The sequence below is a fragment of the Haliotis rufescens genome, unplaced genomic scaffold, assembly GCF_023055435.1.
Source record: "Haliotis rufescens isolate VD_foot unplaced genomic scaffold, xgHalRufe1.0.p SCAF_8, whole genome shotgun sequence".
In the NCBI taxonomy this organism is placed as follows: Eukaryota; Metazoa; Mollusca; class Gastropoda; order Lepetellida; family Haliotidae; genus Haliotis; species Haliotis rufescens.
Window position 1 is genome coordinate 2973557 of NW_025964372.1, and position 23360 is coordinate 2996916.

At 39.6% G+C, this 23360-nt stretch overlaps 1 protein-coding gene and 1 long non-coding RNA gene across 3 annotated transcripts in view; one reads left to right on the forward strand and one right to left on the reverse strand.

Annotated features, from left to right (window-relative positions):
- Nucleotides 1–15162, forward strand: LOC124144621 (glycoprotein 3-alpha-L-fucosyltransferase A-like). Of its 2 annotated transcripts, none has more exons than XM_046514109.2 (2): nucleotides 1–61; nucleotides 13882–15161. In XM_046514109.2, the coding sequence occupies exons 1-2, from the start codon at nucleotides 51–53 to the stop codon at nucleotides 15062–15064; spliced, it is 1194 nt and encodes a 397-aa protein (XP_046370065.2). In that variant the 5' UTR covers nucleotides 1–50; the 3' UTR covers nucleotides 15065–15161. The 2 variants fall into 2 exon arrangements, with proteins under 2 accessions (XP_046370065.2, XP_048245493.1); XM_048389536.1 differs by lacking the exon at nucleotides 1–61 and adding an exon at nucleotides 82–176 and having other exon boundaries at nucleotides 13882–15162.
- Nucleotides 12006–23360, reverse strand: part of LOC124144620 — a 26165-nt gene continuing 14810 nt past the window's right edge. Inside the window, exons 2-3 of the long non-coding RNA XR_007219410.1 lie at nucleotides 12929–12987; nucleotides 12006–12625 (exon numbers count right to left, since the gene is read on the reverse strand). This is a non-coding gene — a long non-coding RNA (uncharacterized LOC124144620). The remainder of the gene's footprint in view (nucleotides 12626–12928; nucleotides 12988–23360) is intronic.

Consider the following 23360-nt stretch of genomic DNA (forward strand, 5'->3'; position numbering starts at 1 on the left):
CAGTAATGGATAGTTATGCAATAACGCACACAGACTGAGTGCAGAGGGCGATGGCGAAACTGTAAGTTTGATTCGACTTTCTAACATGTCAGTGTCTGGAAATAGGGATGTACTCGAAGGATCCTTCTGAAATAGTGTTATATTGAACATTTAGAGGTTTAGAGAATGAAGATAATGTACGTATTATTTTTGCTTCTTGTTTAAAACTGCAGTATTCCAGATGTATGACGTGGTCTGTAAATACTTAAGTCTACTCCAAACGGCATAGATTCATACAATATAGGAATACGATAATAATTATGACATACGGTCAACAAGTCCCCGAGCCTGACCACACAATCCATCTAGGCACCCTCATGTCTTATGACTGATTTCGTTTGTATTTAAATAGTATGTCTGTTACATATCTCCACAAACAGAACCGTTAAGACGACAAAAGGAATGTAATAACCAGTTGCTCGTCCAGTTAATTTACTTCTGTCGGTTATATCCGGGCTTTCTTATGAAAAAGAGAGGAGTATTTCTTGAGACATCACGTACAAGACAAGTTAGATTGCAGCTGCATGTGTTATGGAGATCTCAACAGTTGCTGCAGCAACCGTCGGCCATTGTAGCAGGAAGGTTACCTGTATCGATTGTCCTTGAACGGCACGCATCCTGACCTCAACATATGATGTGGCGAAAATTCAAATGAATTGGATGTTTATGTATATCTTGAGCACATGTATAACTTATATTAACTTGTACTACATTACATACTGTAACTTCTGACATCATATATCATATCGTATCATATCATATAATATCATATCTCATAAAGTATGTCATGTCATGTCATGTTATGACAGACAGACAGATAGACAGATTTATTTGTATAAAGGCCAATTGACCCATTGTACAAAATATAGTAATAGCATACATATGACCTAATTTTGTTGAGAACACGGACATTAGAAATTTTGCAAAATGTATCTTTGTATCATCGTTGGATAAGTGACAGAGTCTTTCTAAACAAAAATAATGATGATCAACTGCCTGGGATAAACATATCCCGCCGACCTGCATACGTCGGTTGGTTGGTTGGTTTGATGTTTAACGCCGTACTCAGCAATATTCCAGCTATATGACGTCGGTAAATATTCGCCTTTAATAGTGATCGTTTGTGGTTTGCGGACATATTCGTTTTAAGTTTTGCCCACGTGAGTCATCCCAGGTGACTGCAAATATAACGTTTTTCTTTCGCCGAATTTATGCTTTAGATAGTACAATTATGATAGAACTGTTTCCACAACTTATGTCCTATTATTTCACGTAGGATTATGTCCCATTTCCCCACACCCAACTTTCTGTTTGGTACTTTGTGAAGTCTACCGCGGGCTTTGATGTGGCGTCAGTGTCGAATGGTTTTGTGATAGTTGTGGAAATATTCGTTGTATATCGTATATTTTTGTTACTTACTATCCTCGTATTTGCTATAAGAAAACGGATATTACCAACAGTAAGTCAGCTAACTGGAATACCCACTGACTGAAACATTCCTTATATAGGTTAAACGGTACTGTTTGTGTGTTCTAGTAACATCCTAAGATTAATAAAGACAATTTTAAGACAGTACAAGCTTTGGAGCAGAGAGATAATATGTCCAGAAGGCATCTGTTGTGTATAAGAGGATGTCTATGACCTGAAACGTTATAACGTTAGATCGCGGGGATGAAACATTAAAGCAAGTATTACACGCATTCACACACGGAAGAAATTTATAGTTGATAAAGTATATGTTTTAATTAATCTGATAAATATCAACAGTAAGCAAATAAACAATTCCATGGAAAATGCTTTGTTGCACGTTAATGTTTTTTTGTTTGTTTTACCTTGACATGATATATCATAACAGAGTAAGAGAAGGTTTGGGATTCCTCTTGAAAGTACTAAAATAACAACTGTTATTTACTGAACAGAGAGTTCTTTTCTGATAAATCATTGACTATAAATTTCTTCTCTCATTTCTCAATGCAGTTCCCTTCAAATTTCTTCTCTTTTTCTAAACAGTTAAGAAAAACGTTGACATGATCACAACGTGATGATCATGTTGAATGTTACGCTGTGAGATCTGTCAAATCTATCACGGATTTGGTGCCATCTACAGGTACAGCCATTTCAACTCGTTATTGGAAACGTTCAGGAAAATATTTCCTTTCTCCCTTAATCCCATCTTTCATGCATGCAAAACGCAAAACATATACTCAGTGAGATCCATATATAATCCATAAAATACACTAATGACCATTCATTAAGATATCGATGGGTGTAGGGAACAGTCCCCTTGAATTTTATGATTTAACATAAAATTACATATTTATGTACAGTTTATAATAATATGAATATACAAAATTCATCACCACTAGCCAAGTTCACTAAAATGTCAGTGGGAAGTTGTCACGGATAAACATGAATTCTAACCGCTTTCCGACTAATGCGTATTTCGCACACGGGCCCGGTCAGGCCATTTAATGTGTTTCCGAAAGGGGCGAAAGTGGTGTGTGCAACCCAAGAGGGGGCTTTAGGGGTTGCTTATATAGAATTTGGGAATTTTGAGATTTGGAATATATGCCGATGGGGTTGGGGAGGAGAACTAAGGGAGCTGGGTATGGTGGATGTTTGTTTATTTATGTGATTTTGATTTGGTAGATTATTGTGTTTTTAGATGCGTTTTATTAGTTCCGTTTTGATTAAGAATACACCTAAGGCTTTGAAGTTTTCTAGTTTATTTTGTGGGTTTTGTATTGCTTCTAGAGTGAGAGCCTTGTTTAGATTGGGGGTGGTTTGTAATGTGGTTCGATGTGTTATATTAGGTAGTGTGTGCAGTGGATGAGTGCATGTTCTGGGGTGTCTAGTTGATTGCAGTGTGGGCAGTTACCTGTAGTGTTTTTAAAAAAAAAATTAGGTGGTTATTTAGGTTGGTGTGTCCTGTTTGGAGTTTAGTGATGACTCTGTCGATTTTTTTTGATGGATGGACAATTTTTGGTTTGGTTAGTGGTTTGCTGAGTACTTTTTTGATTTAGCTATTTGAGTTTAGATATAGGTTATGACATTTTTGGGTGATTTTTTGCTTGTTAACACTTTTAATTTCTGATTTTGAGATGGGTAAGTTTAAGCTTATTTCTGGGATTTTGAGGGATAGTTTAGCTGCTTTATCGGCGTTTTCATTACCGTATATTCCTACGTGGGCGGGTATCAACAAGAAGGTTATTTGTTTGTCTGCCTTAGTTAGGTCGCTGGAGCTTTTAAGTATTTGATTTATTAATTTGGGTCGGTTTTTGGTATTTTTGTTTTGGAGGGCTTGCAGTCCACTTAGGGATTCGGTAAGTATTAGGATTTTTTTTTCTGGTTTTTGGATTCTTGATTTTGGAGGGCTGAGGCCATGCCCATTAGTTCTGCCGTGAATATTGATTGGTCGTTTGGGAGTCGGAAGGATTGTGTGGTTTTAGTTGGTTGTGTGGTATGGACTCCGAAACCTGTGTGTTTGGAGGTCGGTTCGGAAGATCCGTCCGTGTAAATGTGACACCAATTTGGCCAATTTTCGTGATGTATGCTCGTGTGGTGGTTTTAGCTATGTTTGGGTGGGTTTGCTTATTTATTTGGCTAGCTAGTGTTGTGTCTATTTTGGGTATTTTAAGTTTAGGGGTGAAGATATTTGATTGTTTGCAGTTTTGTTTAACATTTTTAATTTGGTGTTCATTTAGGTAGTGTGTTAATCTTTGGGATATTGGGGTAAGTAAGGGGTGTTTACGAGCTAGAGCTTGGTTTTTGGGGCTGATGTTTTGGTTTATTAAGTTGTGGATGAGAGGGTTTGATTGGGACGAGGCCCAGAAATTTAAGCTTAGCTGTTCCCTGCTTAGACTTAGTGGCATTTCTCCTGTTAAGGCCTGAAGTGAAGTGTAGGAAGTGCCATGTTAGATGCGTGTAATTAGTTTGAGAGTCTGATATTGTATTGAGTCAAGTTGTTTAGATAGAGAGTTGTTTAGGGTGTTGTATATGGCGCAGCCGTAGTCTAGTTTTGATCTAATTTGTGATATGTAGAGAGAGAGGAGGGTATCTTTGGAGGCTCCCCAGTTAGAGTCAGTTAGGCATCTTAGGGTGTTTAGGTCTTTACTGCATGTAGTTGTTAGGTTTTGGATGTGAGCATCCCAGGTGAGATGTTCATCGAAAATAGGTCCTAAGAATTTGGTTTGTTTTTAAAATTTGATTGTTTGGTTGTTTAGCTTGAGCATTGGGGAGGCGGGTTTCATGTTTTTATGTTTGAATGCTATTCCTGTTGTTTTTTCTGAGTTAAGGGAGAAGCCCCATTTGTCAGACCATTGTTGTATTTTATTAAGAGATTTTTGGAGTAAATTTTGGGCCATGTTAATGCTTTTAGTGCGGATCAAGAGGTCTCCATCATCCGCGAATTTTGATGTGTTTACTTTAGGGGATAGCCCTCGAATAGATCGTTTATCATTATATTGAAGAGTGTGGGGATGAGGATACTGCCCTGGGGAGTGCCATTTTCTAGGGGACATTGGTCCGATAGTGTTTGGTCTATACCCACGGTTATTTTAAGATTGTTTAGGAAGCCCTGGATGTAGTTTATTATCTGACCTTTGAGTCCTATTTTTTAAAGTTTTTGCATTAGCCCATCGTGCCATACCATGTCGAAAGCTTGAGAGAAGATTCTAACCAAGTCTGATCTTCTTTTACCATTGAATGCATGAACAGATTGAGTGACAGGGCTAACAATCCTATAGATATCCTATATACATGGTATGAAGTATTCACTACCAATTTCCTCTAATGATAAAATGTTACCTTGTGACATCACTAAGCAGCAATACTCAGCAGGTTTATTTGGGCAATTGTAAAAATCACAACCCCCTAATGTGAAGTAAAACCAATCCCCAGTGATTGTTACGATAACAATTCCTATCTGAGGTGAGGTTAAATGGGGTTTTTCGTCGCGTCCAAGATTATTGCACTTGTATAGTGACGTGCATGTGTGTGTGTGTTTGTGTTTGAGTGTCTGCTTGTACTAGTCCGGACTGATGCCGATTTATAGTGCTAGCTCACTGAGATACCATGCCGCAGTTTAACATGAATACCCCACTCATACACAGTATACTAACTCCTAACCGACCAGTCCTTGTTTTAGCCCCTTAATGCCGAGCGCCAGACAGGGTAACAACAAGTACCATTTTTTAAGGTCTCTTGGCATGACGCGGTCGGGGATCGAACCCCGGACCTTCCGCTCTCCGGGCGGACGCTCTACCACTAGACCACGGAGGCGGTCTGTATAGGTGGAAGGAATATTATATTTATATTATTACTATAGTAGTAGTAGTTGTGTTACGCGTGGGATGAATGGCAGGGGTTCCTGCTAATACCACGAATAACCATTCAAGAATCTCACAATAATTTCTGAAGATTAAAGCTAGATTTAATAATTAAAACAAAGGAAATTCACAACAATTCTCAGTTACTGGGTAAGACACTCATACACAAAGTTAATCTGTTTAGGCAAAGCGATATGGCAAATGTACAATATAGATAATAGTCACCTCTGATTCCTTGACACCACATTCACAACGTATTCAGTCTCACATAGTTCTTGTCTTTTTTGTCTAACTTTGTCTCCAGGAATAATGCTTGGCTGAACTGCCTCGTTCAGTCATACCATATATATCCCTCTCCAATTCTTTTTCCTTCCCCGTTTTTAATAAGATAACTTGCCCTCATATAGTAATACAAAATTCCAAGTAAGCTGTCTACTTTAGCACACAACAGAAGGTTGATCAGTCCCCACCAATCAATTACCAAGCCAACTCACATTCCAATCTCCCCACAACCACGCTTCTCCCTGTCAGACAGCTAGCTTAACTCAACCAAGCATGACGCCGCTCAACCCAAACTGAACCCCTTGTGAAACACACAAACATACAACGTCACTCATTACAGTAGAAGTAGTATCATCAGTAGTAGTGGTACCCATATTAGTAGCAATATTTCAGCTATATGACGACAGTCTGGAAATAATCGAGTCTGAACCAGACAACCTAGTGATTGACACCAAGAGCACGATTGTGGTATTATATATGTCATGGGAAACAGATCATTAGGAGAGCCGGGGGATGTTGATAAATTGCTAAAAGTTATTCACTTGCGAAATTCGTACGATGTTCATAACCTGCCGCGTTTGAATCCAGTATGGGCGGACTAAGAAGATAATATGGACCTTGAAAGTATCAGTTGTCAAGAAAATTCCATCAATCAAAGACATCTGTCAAAAACGCAAAATTAATCTTTAGAGCTAGACCATGATCAACTATAAAATGCATCCATCAATGTTGTACATAAAGTTTTATACATCGGACAAAATGTGGCATCACAAACTCTAAATTTGAAGAAAAGTGAAAAGGATGTCTGCAAATTGGGATCATTTTTTAATTTGGTGGGAACAAGCGTGTGGAGTTTTAGCTTCATTTGTCCGGTGGTTTCTGATGACAAGATAATTATGATGGAGGATGGACGATGGGCAGACATCTTAGGGTAATATTGTGCTTCAAGTTGTCTTTTCGGACAAAGAAATGTGATTGACGAGAGCATCATCCACTTTGACTTATCAGAGGTTAAATAATGAGAAGTTTAAAGGAATCCGACCGTGAATCTGACACATCAGAGTTCGACACAACGATCTACCGTTTATATTGATTCAGCTGAATGAAATTCAAAGTTGACCTATTCGTGCAAACGTCAAGTCATTTATTCTTTCCTGTGACCAGATCCAGTAGGGCATCAGGGAGACGTTTTGGCTGGCCCTCAAGCAATCCTTCCTCTATGAGAGAACTGAGATAGTTTGCTCGAGATAACCAGTCTGGTTGAGTAACTGCTGAAAGAGCAAACTCACCACCGCTCATCCATTTAGGGGGTCTCCGCTCTCGAACAGACCTCCTTGGTTGAGGATTCGGTGGTACCGTTGGAATCGGTGCAGCAGCAGCAAGTTCTCTGTCTGGTGGGACATCCACAGGTGGAACTGGAGGTTTTTCTGAAGGATGTTCCTGTTTTTCAACATATGCAGTGTTATCCCTTCCATCAACTTCAGTGTTCTGGTCCTCACTCTCAACATCTTCGTTCGGCTTGTCTTCAGGTGGCCTGTCAGCTGAATAAAGAGCTGACCCTGCAGAGTCCGAATGATGAGTGGTGACTAACACCATATCTTCTCCATCTTCCAGTTCATCTTCATCCTGTGAGATGCCTGTGGTGTCTTCTCTGGGTGACTGGTTTACACACGTCCTTGGTCGAACTTTAGGTTGTGGTTGTGGAGACTTGATTCGTCTTGGTTTAGGCACTGGCGCTGTTTGGGGAAGAGAGCCGATAGGAAGCAGTAAATTCCTGTGCAAGGTTCTTGTCCGTCCGTGTCCATTCTCCTTACCAACGACAAATACTGGTATGGTTGGATTTAGTTGGTCCAAGATGACATAAATATCTTCTTCCCATCTGTCTGCTAACTTGTGCCGGCCGTCAAAGGCAACCACCTTTACAAGTACTCTGTCTCCCTTCTCAATGACAGCTGCTCTTGCTTTCTGGTCGTAGAAACTCTTGTTCCTGGACTGGGCTTTTTTAGCTGCAGATGATGCTATGTCATAAGCTTGGGTGAGACGATCTTTCAAGTCTTTGATATAACAGGTCATTGATGTTGACTTGGCTGAATTCATGTCAAGTCCAAAAGCTATATCCACCGGGAGACGTGGATGACGTCCATACATCAAGAAGAACGGTGCAAAGCCTGTTGATTCATGGCGAGTACTGTTATATGCGTGTACTAATGGTCCAACATAGGCTTTCCAGTTCTCCTTGCTGTCTGGGGCAAGAGTACCAAGCATGTTGCAGAGAGTCCTGTTAAAACGTTCACACATTCCATTCCCCATTGGATGATATGGTGTGGTCCGGGATTTGTTGATTTTCAGAAGCTGACATAACTCTCGCATGAGATTCCCAGTGAAGTTTGCTCCTTGATCCGAGTGAATACGCTTAGGTATCCCATAATGTAGAATGAAATTGTTGAAGAAGACTTCAGCAGTTGTCTTGGCCGTCATGTTCTTGGTAGTGTAGGCCTGGGCATAGCGGGTGAAGTGGTCAGTCACAACTAGAACATGTTGCTGTCCTCCCTTTGATGGCTCCAGGGTGAGAAAGTCCATGCAGACCAGTTCTAGAGGCTGTGAGGTTTCTATACTGACCAGTGGAGCTCTTCCTGTTGGTGTTTTACGACGCAGACACGGCACACATTTTTGAACATGAGTCTCTACATCCTTGGTCATCCCAGGCCAATAAAATCTGTCCTTGATGAGAGACAAGGTCCTGTCTCTCCCTGGATGCCCAACGTTGTCGTGGAGACTTCGCAATAGGGCCGATCTACATCTTGTTGGAAGGACTAACTGTTCTTGATCTTCTCCCTCTGTCTTGATGACTCTATACAAAACACCTCGTTTTAGCTGAAAGTGCTGAAAACTTTTCAACAGCGTTGTCATCTCTTGATTCCCAATAAAATGTGTCCTGTCTGGTTTAGTCCTGTTTCTGAGATGATCAATGATGATACCAATCTCTGGATCCTTTGATTGAGTTCGTCTCCAATCCCTGGCATTAAACTCGCATCTGTCTTCAGTTATCTCTTCTTGCTCATCTATGTCAGGGGTGGATAGAATCTAACACTTGTAAAACTTCACAGATTGCTCTTATTGAGTCCTTGTTGACCTCTTCCATTTGTACTTGATGTTCTCTTTGAGGCAATCTGAACAGGGCATCAGCATCTACGTTGGATTTTCCTGATCTGTACTGGATGGTAAAGTTGTAGTTGGCTAGACAAGCTAACCAATGGTGTCCAGTAGCATCCAATCGAGCTGTGGTCAGAACGTACGTCAAGGGATTGTTGTAAGTCATCACCACAAAGTCATGACCATACACATAGTCATGAAACTTTCTGAAATTGACCACTTTAAACACAGAAACTCCAGTTTATGTGCAGAGTAGTTTCTTTCAGAAGGTTTCAATCCCCTACTTGCATATGCTATGACTCGTGGGTGGCCATCTTGATGCTGATACAGTACTGCTCCCAAACCCTGAGTGCTGGCATCTGTATGGAGCTCGAAAGGCTTTGTGTAGTCAGCATACCCTAAAACGGGTGGGGATGAAAGGTATGTCTTGATCTCCTCAAAGGCTCTTTCTTGGTCCTGATCCCACTTCCATATCATAGTCTTTGTGGCTTGTTTCCTGGATTTCTTGGCACACTTTGGCATCAGTTCAGACAGAGGTCTTGCAATGCTAGAAAAGTCTTGCACGAATTTCCGGTAATAACCAGCAAATCCGAGAAACCTCCTAACTTCCTCAGGAGTTGATTGTGTAGGACAGTTCTTTATCTTGTCAACCTTTTCTGGGTCTGCCTCGATGCCATTAGCAGAAACTATATAGCCAACATATCTCACCCGGAGCTTGAAGAATTTACACTTCTTTGGCGCGAGCTTCAGTTCACATTCCTGGAGTCTTCTGAAAACCATCTCTGGACGTTGAACATGTTCCTCATAAGTCTTTGAAAAGATTATAAGGTCATCGAGTTAGATGAGGCAGATCTTCAGATGGAGTCCCTCGAGACACTGCTCCATAAGTCGCTGGTAAGTCGCTGGGGAATTGGAAAGACCAAATGGCATCCTGTTATATTCAAAGAAACCCAATGGTCCAACAGTAAAGGCAGTTCTTTCCTTATGGCTCTCCTCTCTCTCAACCTGATGGTACCCGCTCTTCATATCCAAAACAGAGAAATAGGTCATGCCTCCTAAACAGTCTAACAGCTCCTCGATACGTGGTAAAGCATAAGAATCTTTGATGGTGCGGTTGTTAAGCTGTCTAAAATCTATACACATCCTTAAAGCTCCATTCTTCTTCCTAGCTAGGACAACATTGGATGCCCAAGGGCTGTGTGAACTTCGGATGACTCCTGCAGAAAAAAGTTGTTGTAAGTGACTTCAGACCTCATCAAACATGGCTGGTGGTATTCGACGATGTCTTTGCTTAAAAGGATGGTCATCTGTCAAATCAAACCGGTGTTGAACAGCTGATGAGTGCCCAAGATCCTCTTCATTCTTGGAAAAGATGTCCTTGAACTTCAAGATAACATCAAGGCCTTGTTCTATCTCCTGAGAAGTCAAACTCTCTTTCTCTATTTCCACTTGTTCCAATAGAGTCTTCTCATCTATAGGTCAATCACATGGTGCATCCTGCAGAGTCACTGGTTGAAGTTCACAGAGTAAGGATCTGGGAGGTATAACTATTGTACGGGTGGTGATGTTGAAAACATGCACTTTGATGTCACCTGGGCTGTCCTTGTCATAAGTGATGACTGTTGGAGCTATGTCGACATGAGAAGGAATGGATGCCTGTGGGGTTGGTTGTAGAAGAGGTCAAAGTCTAGGTGTCCTCGATCCCTTGGTTACTTGACCCTTCACTACAAATCTACCATTAGCTGGGATCATGACATTCCTGTCTTCAGCGCTTCTCACAAGTCCAAGTCGCCACTTGTTCCATTCCAGTTCCTTCTCTCCAAGCACAATAGTCCTGTAGGTTAAATACCATGGGGTGTGCAATGGGGCCTTCTGTAGAAACCTAGTTCAATGCTGGTTCCGGCAATTGTTCAATAAGCAGTTCAAGATGTTAGTTCCTAGAAGTACTGGTACACGGGCACTGTATCTGGTACTTGGTACTATAAGGAATAAACATGGAACAGCATCCACATCAACACCTCCTCTATTGATTGATACATCCACTTTAATAAACCCCTTATATGGTAAAGTCTCGCCGCCTGCACACTCAATGTCCATAATATTACCGAGTGGCTCCAGTTCAATGTGCTGTAACTGTTCCTCATAAAAAGACTCAGACGCTGTGGCTCCTGTGTCAAGTAAAGCTCGAACTGGCTTACCATCAAGCTCACCAACAAACACAACTGCTCAAAAAGCAGACCATGTGCCAACGAGGTAAAGAGGGAATATCAAAGGGTACCAGGAAGTCGAATGAGTGAAACACCAATCGCGTGGTGAGTGTGTAGGAAGTACCAAGTGATATAGAGGGTCACACTGGCATGTAACTATATGAGTATGACTAAGGACACATGCACCGAAGCATGAAATAAGCAACATGACGCATGTTGCAATCGTGCAGAAATACAGCTATGGGAACGCAAAATAGAAAATATCTGCTGTACACGTGTGTAATGAAGCGGATAATGCGAGTTCAAGTAAATGACTACTTGGGCAAACAAAGACAAACAAGTGGAATGTCTAGTTCAGAGAGCTAATACACAAACTAAGCTGAAAGGTAATCCCTCCCAAAATAGCACGTGTGACGGCAAAGTGTAATAATATACTCACACACAAAAAAAGAGTGAGTGAGTTTGGTGTAAGGCAGGTTTAAGGCCGGTTTAAACAGTATTCCCGTTATATCATGGCGTTCAAAAGAAAGAAACGCAGCACAAGTGCACACACGACAGGGTGTACATATACTTGAATATAATGCTAGGCATACGACAAATCCCAAGTTGAAAATACAATACTTACAAAGTGTATTTACAAACCAAGGAAGTGACTAAATACTAAATCTACAGACAACACAGAGGGAGTGGAAGGGGATGTTAGTATCAAAATGTGAAATGTTCAAAGAAAGTGCAAAAGTCTATCGTCATACAGTCAGTAAATTAAGACATGTTTAGCTTACATGCTGTTTATACAATTAAATTTTATTTGCTAACCTTTTTTTTGATTAAACAAGGAGAGAAAGTAGAAATGAAATCAAGCCATTTTCATACACACATACACACTGAGTACCGTTATATAAGTAAACTAACTAAAAGCTGATGGTAAACTTAATCAAAACTATACAAAAATAAACTAAGCTACGCTAAACTTAACAATACCAAACTAAACTAAACTAAACTAAACTAAACACATGACATAATAAAGAACCTGTAGCTACGTAGACAATGTTGGTACCAACAAAATAATGAGAAGTAGCTGACAAAGAAGTCTACTGTAATACAAAGTTTTGAACATGAACAAAATACGAAATATGTGACGTAAACAAAGTCACAGTTTACAGAACTGAACTGAACTGAACTGAACTGAACTGAACTGGCGCCAGGTACAAAGTAAATTTAAAGTTAAATGCTAGCTAGCAAAGGATGTAACATTTTTACAATGAATTTATACATGATGGGGACTCACATGATCAGAATGTCCATGAATTGAATTGAATGTCCAAGCTGAAGTAGCAATATCCAATACTGGAAAAGTCACAATAAACACACACATGTCACGTGACAGTGTCCAAGGTCTCACAAAGGTCACTTCAAAGAAATCATCAAAAGTGGATGTTGCTGGCGATCTATGTCATTCCTTCCATGGCGACTATAGTCCTCACTGGGGGCTCAATTTGTAGCAGGGCAGTGAATGACGTGATAGCCAAACACACGCTACGGGTGAGAGACGTTTATTTCGCCAATGGATCTGTCACATATTTATCTATCTAATATGTAGCATCTAGTATCTACAACCTGAAACATATGAAAGGAATGATAAGTAATATTAACAATATACATAATGCAATCATCGACATCACAGTATTACAAACCATTTTACATTACAAACACATCTTCTTAATATATTAGTTGTTACACTGTACAATGATCTGCTAACTGATGTAAGAACCAAATAGAATAATTATTTATATATTAACTAAGTGTAAAGAGATTATAAATCTCTTTCAAAATACATACATATACATGTCTTTACGGGTGTGACACACTTATGTGTTACACGAATATAGAAACTGACTATACAAGTTATTATGTGCCTACCCTGTGGGTGAGACTGGGATGTCTTCCCGACTAGCGCCGCAACTTATAATTCCGGATATCTGAATAAAACATATACTTTTATAACAATGACTTATACAACTATTTACATACACATTAAAATATTTCTCCGGATCCCGTATAGTACAGACTGTATATTATACAGAACTGATCACAAAAGCATTTAAAACATAGCCTATTCCATAAAACAACACATACATTCTTCCTCATACATACAAGAATAAAGAGACAGAAAAGTGATATATTAGTAATTACCAAAGCTTACAATTTATAAGTCTTGTTTACCACATTTATTTAAATAGATTGTAACTGAGAATATGATAATATTAAAAACGTTTAGGTAAGTTTAGTATTATAGGTTTAATATACTGCAACATTTAACTGCAATAACATACAATACAAGTATACACATACATATTAAACTAAACTGATTTTAGATGATTTCACCTGTCAACTTGTCTGTGCAGGAAATGTGTGCAGATTAAGAACATGCAGTGAGACAAAGGGTCAACTTTGAGGGTTAGCTTGGCCAATCAGTTGAGCACGTCATGGCTTGGGTTTGCTAAGGCTTACAACATGAAGGACATATTAAATACATTTAATCTATCTGAACTAATGATTTATGTTTAAAGTTGAACACCTAAAAGCAGATACTGAAGGTGAATAAAATAAATATGTACAATGTTGTATCTGTCACACAGGATACAAATTTTATGTTATGATGTTTAGAAGGTAGATATGTGTTTCAAAGCCTGAACATATAATATAACATGCATTGCCATTTTGTGTTGTACAATAGAATAAAAGTGACAAAACCCTTTCGATATTAATAAAAATTCTCCGCCATCAACAGAGTCGACTATAAATGAAGCTTGTTTGAACTTAAAACAGGAAAGTTTCGGACAAACATTCATATATAATCTTCTTTGTTTCAGTGCAAATCGATGGGCGTTCACAGTATGTGGAGGAATGCTGCTCGTGTGTATCTTAATACTATACGTAACTTCTCGAAGTGATACCCAAGGGAAACTGCTCTCCAAAATCATCCTAAATTCCAAACAAGCATTCTATAGACTTCAACACACGGGGCCTGGAGCCATCAACGAGGTGGTCCCAACTGATCCCAAGACAATCCTTTGGTATTTTACACCGAGATATTTACCCACCAACCTCACAAGCAGGGTTCCTGTAAGTGCCTGCCCTCAATCCAACTGTTTCGTGACTCGGAATAGAACATTTCTGCAAAGCAGTGAAGCAGTTTTATTTAACGCACAGTACATCAAGGGCGCCCTTCCACCTCGAAAGGCAGGCCAAGTGTGGATTTTTCACAACAATGAGCCACCTTATCTGTTTGCCAATGACAGAGATTTTTACAAACAACCATGGTCGTCCGCATTCAACTGGACCATGACCTTTAGGCATGATTCTGACATATTCAGGCCGTATGCTTTACTGAAGAAGAGAAGAACAGTGCCTCTGAAGAACTATAGTGCTATTGTCAAGAAGAAGACGAAATTGGTTGCATGGATGGTCAGTAATTGTCTTGACTGGAGCAAAAGAATGGCGTATGGCAAGGAACTGCAGAAACACATTCCAGTAGATATTTATGGCCTATGTGGGAAAATGACATTTCGCAGAGAACAAAATAAGGATTGGCTAAAACTTGTAAACGAAACCTACAAATTTTACCTTGGATTTGAAAATAATTATTGTAAGGACTACATAACTGAGAAGTTTTTCAATAACTTTAACCTTGACCTTGTGACCGTGGTTCGTGGCGGCGGTAACTACAGCCGAGATGCTCCCCCAGGTACATACATCAACGTTGACGACTTCCAGTCTCCCAAGCATCTGGCTGAGTACTTATGGTTTCTACACAACAATACTGATAAGTACATCGACATCCTCAAACGCAAAGAGGAATATTATTATGAAGCAGAAGAGTACCTCTACACGGATCCTGGAGGATCTCTGTTCCTTGAGCACTACTATGAACAGGAGTCTTTATGTGAAATTTGTAGGAAGCTAAACAACATTGAAAAGCACTCGAAAACAATACCAGACATTATTCCATGGTGGAAAGATGGTATTTGTAGAAATCCTACGAAATTCCTTTAAGCCAGTGTTTGACTATATGCAGTGAAAAACCTCATGAATCCGGACTATGCTCGAGAGTACCCATTAAGGTCGTAGGGATTAAAACATTTTGGATTAACACATGTATTTAGAGAATATCCAACCAGTAACATGGAATATGAATTAATATGTCCCTGATTGATTGATTTTGAAAGTGCTGAGCCTTTTATTCCGAGTCGCGAGGATGTTATGCTATATATTACCCATTTCTCGTAACATGTAAAACAATGTGGGTTTCCCGGTCTGAAGTGAAAATAATCATGACCTTAAAAAGGTAGGTAGTAAAAACCGGCTGTCCTTTCCTTTATACCACAAATGAAAACAGTTGAGGTATAACTATATTCTTTTGACGCTATTTAGTAATTTTTCTCTTTTAAAAGTATTTATATTTGAATTTGATTTAAAAAAGGTGTTTATACTCCAAAGGTTTTTTATTCTCTTTTTGACATGAACATTCAGTGAAATTTATCAGCTTGTATTGTTTTCTCTTGTCTTGTGCAAATATACAAGTGTTTTCACTTACATGTACATATAATTGTTGGCCAGAGGAATGGTATAAATCCTGCTAGGGTACCATGCAGGTAGCAGAAATACTATAAGTCTCAATGGTGCCCAGTATGGTGACCTAACTTTGGTTGCTGAAGATGCTGTTGCTCGTTGTTATCGTGTATTGTCGCATATAGCGATATCTTTTTATGGACGCATGTTGGTTTTAAATATAAATCTGCGAAGTTCTAGTTGCTTTATTGTCCGTTGTAGACAGGTTTTATGTGAAGATTATGTAATATTATTAATGAATAACTTGTTCAAAATACTATATGAATGTAAAGATGCATCTTCCCGAGGCAAGAGCGTTAACTGACTTTAAAAGTCCAGTTTTCACCATTGCTGAACTAGGCTGGAATTACTGGGCTCGATCGCAGCGCCACCAGTGGCTATTACCAGTGATGTCCCTTCTAAGCCTCTCCTATGGACCAATCAGATTCCACCTCTCGTATCACTTGCGTTTGCTTAACACAAGATGGTGGCGTCCAGTCAGGACGATCTCCTCGATAATCAAGATCTATATTGTGATAAAACGGGTCTTACATCGCGAAATGCATCAAATCACGTGAGCACCATCATTGAAAACATGAAAAGATTTGGAAAATATCGGCTGACAACGAGTTGCAATCGACCGAAATCTGCACCACAGTTTACGAACCGGATTTCAATTTCGGTGCGCGACTTTGATTGGGCTATACAAAGACTCGTTAGTCCAGCCAAAATGTAACTCCATAATACCAGCCTAGTTCGGCAAGGGTGGAAACTGGACCTTTAAAGTCAGTTAACTCTCCAGCCTCGGGAAGATGGTAAAAATGCCGATGCGACCTTAAATTGTCACTCACTCACTCAACGACCCACCCACCCCAACTCACTCAGGGGGATTTGATTTTTTTCTACCACCCCTGTGCCCGTCGACGAAATAAAATATTTGTGAAGTTGACGTAAAACCCCCAAAGTAAGTGCACCGTTTACCACATTACCAAGAATAATGCACAGTTTTAATATCTTGTACATCGCTATTGCTCAAGGAGGGCAAACATATAGTCCTATTTTAGTTTAAAATAAAGTGTGATATTACATCCATTTATTACAGTTAATTGTTTTTTATTCTTTACCTATTCTCTATTCTTCTTTACCATCGTCCACTTTACCTTTATATTTTTATATAAATGGGTCAGTTGATACACAGTACAATCACCAGCTGTAAATCACGATTGCAAAGAAGTAATAATTCCATCATCTGAGAAATTATTTGACATGTTTAAACACACATTTCTCAAACAGGAGATAAAGAACTGGTAAGAGTGACAGTTCTACAATTAGAATAGAATCAATCAAGAGGAATTAAAGAAATTGCAAAACGGAAATGATATTTGTTCTGCAAAATACTTTAGAAAACGATTACTAAATTTATCAGTCCTAAGTTGCTTGGAAACATCGAGAGGAAGCAAAATGTCTCTCGCTTCAGATTTTAGGTGACATACTCTGAAGGCAATAGTCAGCGTTTTCAACTGTTTCATCATCTGAATGTCATCATTAGGATTATCAACAGTTGCAATGCCTACGTGGTAATTATTCAATATAATTGCTTTATCAACATCATCATTAACCGCAAAATCATTTTTTTATGTTTGGAAAATGTCCTTTATTCTATGAGTCTGTTTAAGATAATACTCGAAAATACGCCACCATGAATTGCTACCGTGATCCGAGTTTATCACATTATCTAATTCTTCTATCTTTATTCTTTATCACAGTTATAACTAAATTACGATATTTTCTAAAATAAAATTCTTATCATCAGGTGAATTTCTACGTTTGGCTTTGTTATGAATCCCACTTCCCTTACGCATGAACTTTCTAATATTCCCATTCATCCGGGGAGCATCTCTGGGGCGGATAATTCTGTCTTTGGGGAATATTTGTTTGGCAGAATCTAGTGATAGCATCTACTAACTTTATGCCAGTTGTGTTAATGTATCCATCATTCATAATATAATTCCATTTTACCTAAAAGGCATTCCACTGAAATAACTGAACATCAATATTATTTACTTTGGATTCTTACAAAAGTCTTGCACATTGCATACCTCAAGGTTCCGAAAACAATAGACAGTCAATCCTTATAATTGAACTCGACAACGAAAACATGTGTTACCTACAATAGTTTAACCAAAGAAAGCTGCACATATCAAAGCAGACAGAAATGACAAGAATGATAAACATTTCTTGTGTAGGAAAACATATTGTGGAGTGACATGAATCAGGTGATTGTTTAATTTATGCACAAAAGTTGACACGTCCACAAAGTGGCAAGAGGCGAGAAGAACTGCAACAGTCACACTGTAACGAACCGGAACAAGTATGTCCGGGAGAAGGCGGCTGTTTCAAATGCCATGGTCAGCTACCGTCAGATTCAAACATTAGTTCCATGAGAATGTGAAGACATAGTTAGAAAAAGGCGGATTAGAAATGAAACACGAGGACATGAAATTGTGGAACCCAGGCAGGTGGGGGAAAAAAACAGGCGAGCCGGCCTGCACATTTGCTGTTTAATTCCTTCTGGGCTTTCGGTCTCAATGGGTAGTTTGGACAATGCATGCATTTGGCTAAATGTCCTGTCCATACCGATACACGTGAGCAGAAAGGGAATTGCTCGACTGTAATATCGGGATTCTCTGACATTCCGAGGTAATAAAAGTAGTACATTCAATTAGGACAAAGGATGTTTATGGTAATATTGTTGAATGAATGCATTTATACTTCGCTTATAATATGAACAGACTAGTACAAAATGGCACTCGTTCTCAACAATTAATTCATCAAAATGGTCACAGTATAGCAGCAGTTGATGAACATTTGTTTTCACGTGATTTTTACTATAATGCAGTTGTTGTATTTTCAAACTATGAGAAAGAGTGCAGCTAATACACAGATCAAGTCTTTATCTAAAACACCCGACGTGAAATACATCTCTAGCGCTATTAATGACTTGTATGAATTATGATGTGACAGGAATTTTGAGCTGGTAATCTTTTGAAAACATTTCTTTATCTCCATATCTACACATCTCTGTTTAAACATGGTTATGACACTCTCCGTGTCTCCACACTCCTGTGCAATCCAGACATAAACATTATCATCACTACCCTTGTGTGGACATAACAGGCTTCTCTACTCCAGTTTAACAATATCTACTCTACTGTAGAAACATGGCCTCCTACTTGTATATATACTTGCCAACCACACTCTTGATATCTCTTGCTTGATAACGGTGATAGAACCTACACCGAAACGTCGCTCTTAATTGTAATAAAAGAAGTTGTTCATCCATAAATTCTTATCCTTACTCCAAATGCCGATTGTTATATCTCGCCCACTTTTGAATGCGATGGTTCGGCCATTACGTTCATATGCGTTGTCCAGCTACATCTATAAGGAACAACTCACTAGATACTTCCCTAAAAAAGATCGTCGTCCAATTTACGATGTCATCAAGTTGTGAGCTCATGAAATGTGGATCTCCAGAAATGACGCCATGACTATGTTTTATCGTGAAATAAACCGCGTCTCGACCTTCGTTCTACATTCAAAATTAAAAAAAAAAACGTTTGGGGATACTTTTTTGAAATTGTGTGCTCAGTCTACACTGCAGAAAATATTCCCATGCGTATTAATTATCCCAAACTGTTTTTGTTAAGTTACTTTAGAATACATAAAAATATATGTAAACAATTACGTCACAGCTAATTACATATTTCATGGTCTTGCTGCACACCTATGGACACTTATTAACCTAAGATTGACATCTTATTGTTTTCATGACTGCCTTCTTGGTCTAGCGGTAGAGCGTCCGCCCGGAGAGCGGAAGATGGACCTAACACATCGAACCGCATTACAAACCACCCTCAATCTAAACAAGGCTCTAACTCTAGAAGCAACACTAAACCCACAAGATAAACTAGAAAACTTCAAGGCCTTAGGCGTATTCTTAATCAAAACGGAACTAATAAAACGCATCTAAAAACACAATAATCTACCAAATCAAAATCACATAAACAAACAAACATCCACCATACCCAGCCTCCTTAGTTCTCCTCCCCAACCCCATCGGCATCTATTCCAAATCTCAATATTCCCAAATTATAAGTAAGTAAGTATGTAACTCCATAACATGACAGACACAAGCATCATCCCACACACAGACACCTCAGATCCTGACTTATCCACTCCCGCGGAAGCGCACAAATGATCCGGGAGGACAGTCGAACACATGTACATAGTCCCGGACGAGTATGGCTCAGACATGGAACATACAACCCCCACAAAACCAGCCAACTCGCCTCCACAGAACACAAATCCCCAAAACATGCAAGCTCGACTCATCCACTCCACCACCTTCTCCTACACCCACCCCGGCTTCCTTCATCACCACCATCGCACTATACCTCTTCGCCGCAGGCTCAGCATCAATCCTAACTAAACAACTCGCACCAGACAGGATAGGTTTATAGTTTAAACGCGAAAAAATCCATTACAGCAACATAAATAAGCAAATAAAGGTTAGCAAATAGTATTCCCAAATCAAGATTCCTTCAATGCAGCAAAAAAATAGTACAAATATTTCACGTAACCGTAACAAAACAAATTCCAAATTGGCAGCAATGCAACCGAGGGGAAATAAGAGTAAACCCTAGAGAAACAGCCGAAGACCTGGAACTCTACACCCAAGAAGCAAACACAAATCAATACTTAAACCCTCAACCCCAAATAACCAGCACCCGCAGGATAACCTCAAACAGAAACAGCAAAACGGTCCCTACCTCAATCGTTATTGTAAACTTAAAAAACTGCTAAATTTCCTGAAGCCCCTAAACACATCTCTTTCGGTGCCCATACTAAACTAGAACTTAAACCATACATCAAACAGGTCAAACAATGTTCTAACTGCCTTAAATATAACCACACGGCCACCCAATGTAAAAAAACAAAAAATGTACAAAATGCGCCCAAACCGATTGCCCCAGGCACATGCTCTCCCTGGTGCATCCATTGCAAATGCATAAATCATACATCACTCTCAAATCAGTGCCCGCACAGACATACCCTAACACAACAGGCCAACAAACACATAAACATAGATTCGGCCAAAATCCAAACAAGAAAATATGCACCACCCACATGCAAACCTCTCCTCCCCACACCACACTCAAACACCACACACAAACTCCCGGATTCTGTCTGTGGCAACCACATGGAAACCGCACCCACCACATCCACACATCACCTCACACAGCTACCCACCAACTCCCCCATACCACACACTCCCATGACATCAACACCCGCATGCAAAGCAACAGCAAAACCACAGACACACAACGACCCTCAGCCAAACACTCTTCAGCCCCCAAGGCAACAACACTTCCCCACAAGCAAGCACAAAAAAAACAACACAAACACTGAGGAAACCACAGCTACACCCAACACGCAAGCACAAAACACCTCCACAAGCCTCCCCAATGGAAACTTAAACAATAAAAACCAACCTAAACGACGAAGACGAGTATTCTTCCACCGAGGAAATAAATGAACTAACCTTCTAAGCCCCTAAAACAAACAAAAACTTCAAGCGCAAAACTCCTCAATTAATGCCAACCACCCTACCTGGGGTATAGAAGATAATATAGATAAACACGGAAAACTCATCTCAGAATGGATAGAACAAAATGACCTAATACTACTAAATAAAAACCAACCTACTAGATACGACAAAATACACCACAAAATGTCGGCTATCGACTTAACCATATGCACCCCAGATTTAGCCCAAAGTATTCAATGGGAAGTACACGGAGTACTACTAGGTAGTGACCACTTCCCCATAAGTATAACTATAGGAGACGTAAACATCCCAACACCAACCCAAAACCAGGAACCTAAATTTCACTACAACAAAGCCGCCTGAGACAAATTTCAGGAAATTTGCAACCAGGCTAACTTAGCTGACCTAGAAAGTAACGACCCCGAAATCTACTGTAACAACCTAACTGACTATATAATAAACGCAGCTAAAAACTCCATTCCTTTCAAAACAACCAACATAGGCAAACCCTCGGTTCCTTGGTGGAACGAGGAGATAGAACAAACTAGACGTAAACGCAAATCCGCATTCAATAAAGCCAAACGTGACTTCAAACACCTAAAGATAGCACATGAACTAAATCACAAAGTACAAAGCTTAGTTAAAACAGCTAAAACTAGAGAGTGGAAAAAATTCTGCGAAGAAATTAACCATCATACAGACGCGAGAACAGTTTGGCGCAAAATCCACGCCATTGGGGGCATTAAACATCATAAAAAAACTACCAACATAAACAATTCAACAAACCCCACTCAAAATGCTGAAACATAGCAAATTACTTCTCGGCAGTCAGTAGTAACAGCAACTTCAACCAAAAATTCCAGGAACAACTAAAATCAGAAACCAAATTCACCAAAGAGCCAAAAGATAATAACCAAGAAATTAATCCCCCTGTCACAATGGAAGAACTACTCCACGTCCTACATAATAGGAAAAAGGGCACAGCCCCAGGCTTAGACCTTACTTCATACCAGATAATTAAACAACTACCACCCAAACTACTCCAAACTCTTCTAAAACTCTATAACCTCATATATCTAAACGGACAGGTCCCATCACCTTGGAAACAAGCCCTGGTAATACCAATCCCCAAACCCAATAAACCAGCTGACCAGACTAATTCATACAATCTCCCTAACGTTTAACTTATGCAAAGTAATGGAATCAATGGCAAAAAAACAGGCTACAACACTTCTTAGAACAAAACAACATAATAAATCCAGACCAAAGCGGTTTCACTCCTGGACGCTCAACCTTAGATAACCTCGCCCGACTAGAGCAGGACATTAAAACAGGCCAACTTAACAAACAGTATACTACAGGCATCTTTCTAGACTTCTCCAAAGCATTCGACATGGTTTGGCATAACGGGCTAATACAAAAACTACAAAAAATAGGTCATAAAGGTCAAATAATTAACTACATCCAAAGTTTCCTAACAAACCGCAAAATCACCGTGGGCATAGACCAAACGCTATCGGACCTATGTCCCCTAGAAAATGGCACTACCCAGGGCAGCATCCTAAGCCCCACACTCTTCAATATTATGATTAACGATCTATTCGAGGGACTATCCCCCAAAGTAAACACATCAAAATGGAGCCCTCTGGATCCGCACTAACTTACTACAAAAATCTCTAAATAAAATACAAAAATGGGCTGACAAATGGGGCTTCTCCCTAAACTCAGAAAAAACCACAGGAATACTATTTAAACACAAAAATATGCAACCCGCCTCCCCAAACCTCCAACTAAACAACAAACCAATCCAATTTAAAAAACAAACCAAATTCTTAGGATTAATCTTCGATGAACATCTCACCTGGTATGCTAACATTAAAAACCTAGTAACCAGATGCAGCAAAGACCTAAACACGCTAAGATGCCTAACCGGCTTCAACTGGGGGGCCTCTAAAAACACCCTCTTCTCACTCTATATATCACTAATTAGATCCAAACTAGACTATGGCAGTGCAATTTACGACACCCTAAACAACTCTCTCATTAAAACACTAGACTCAATCCAGTATCAGGCCCTAAAACTAATCACACGAACTCAACATGGCACCTCCTCCAGCTCACCCCAGGCCT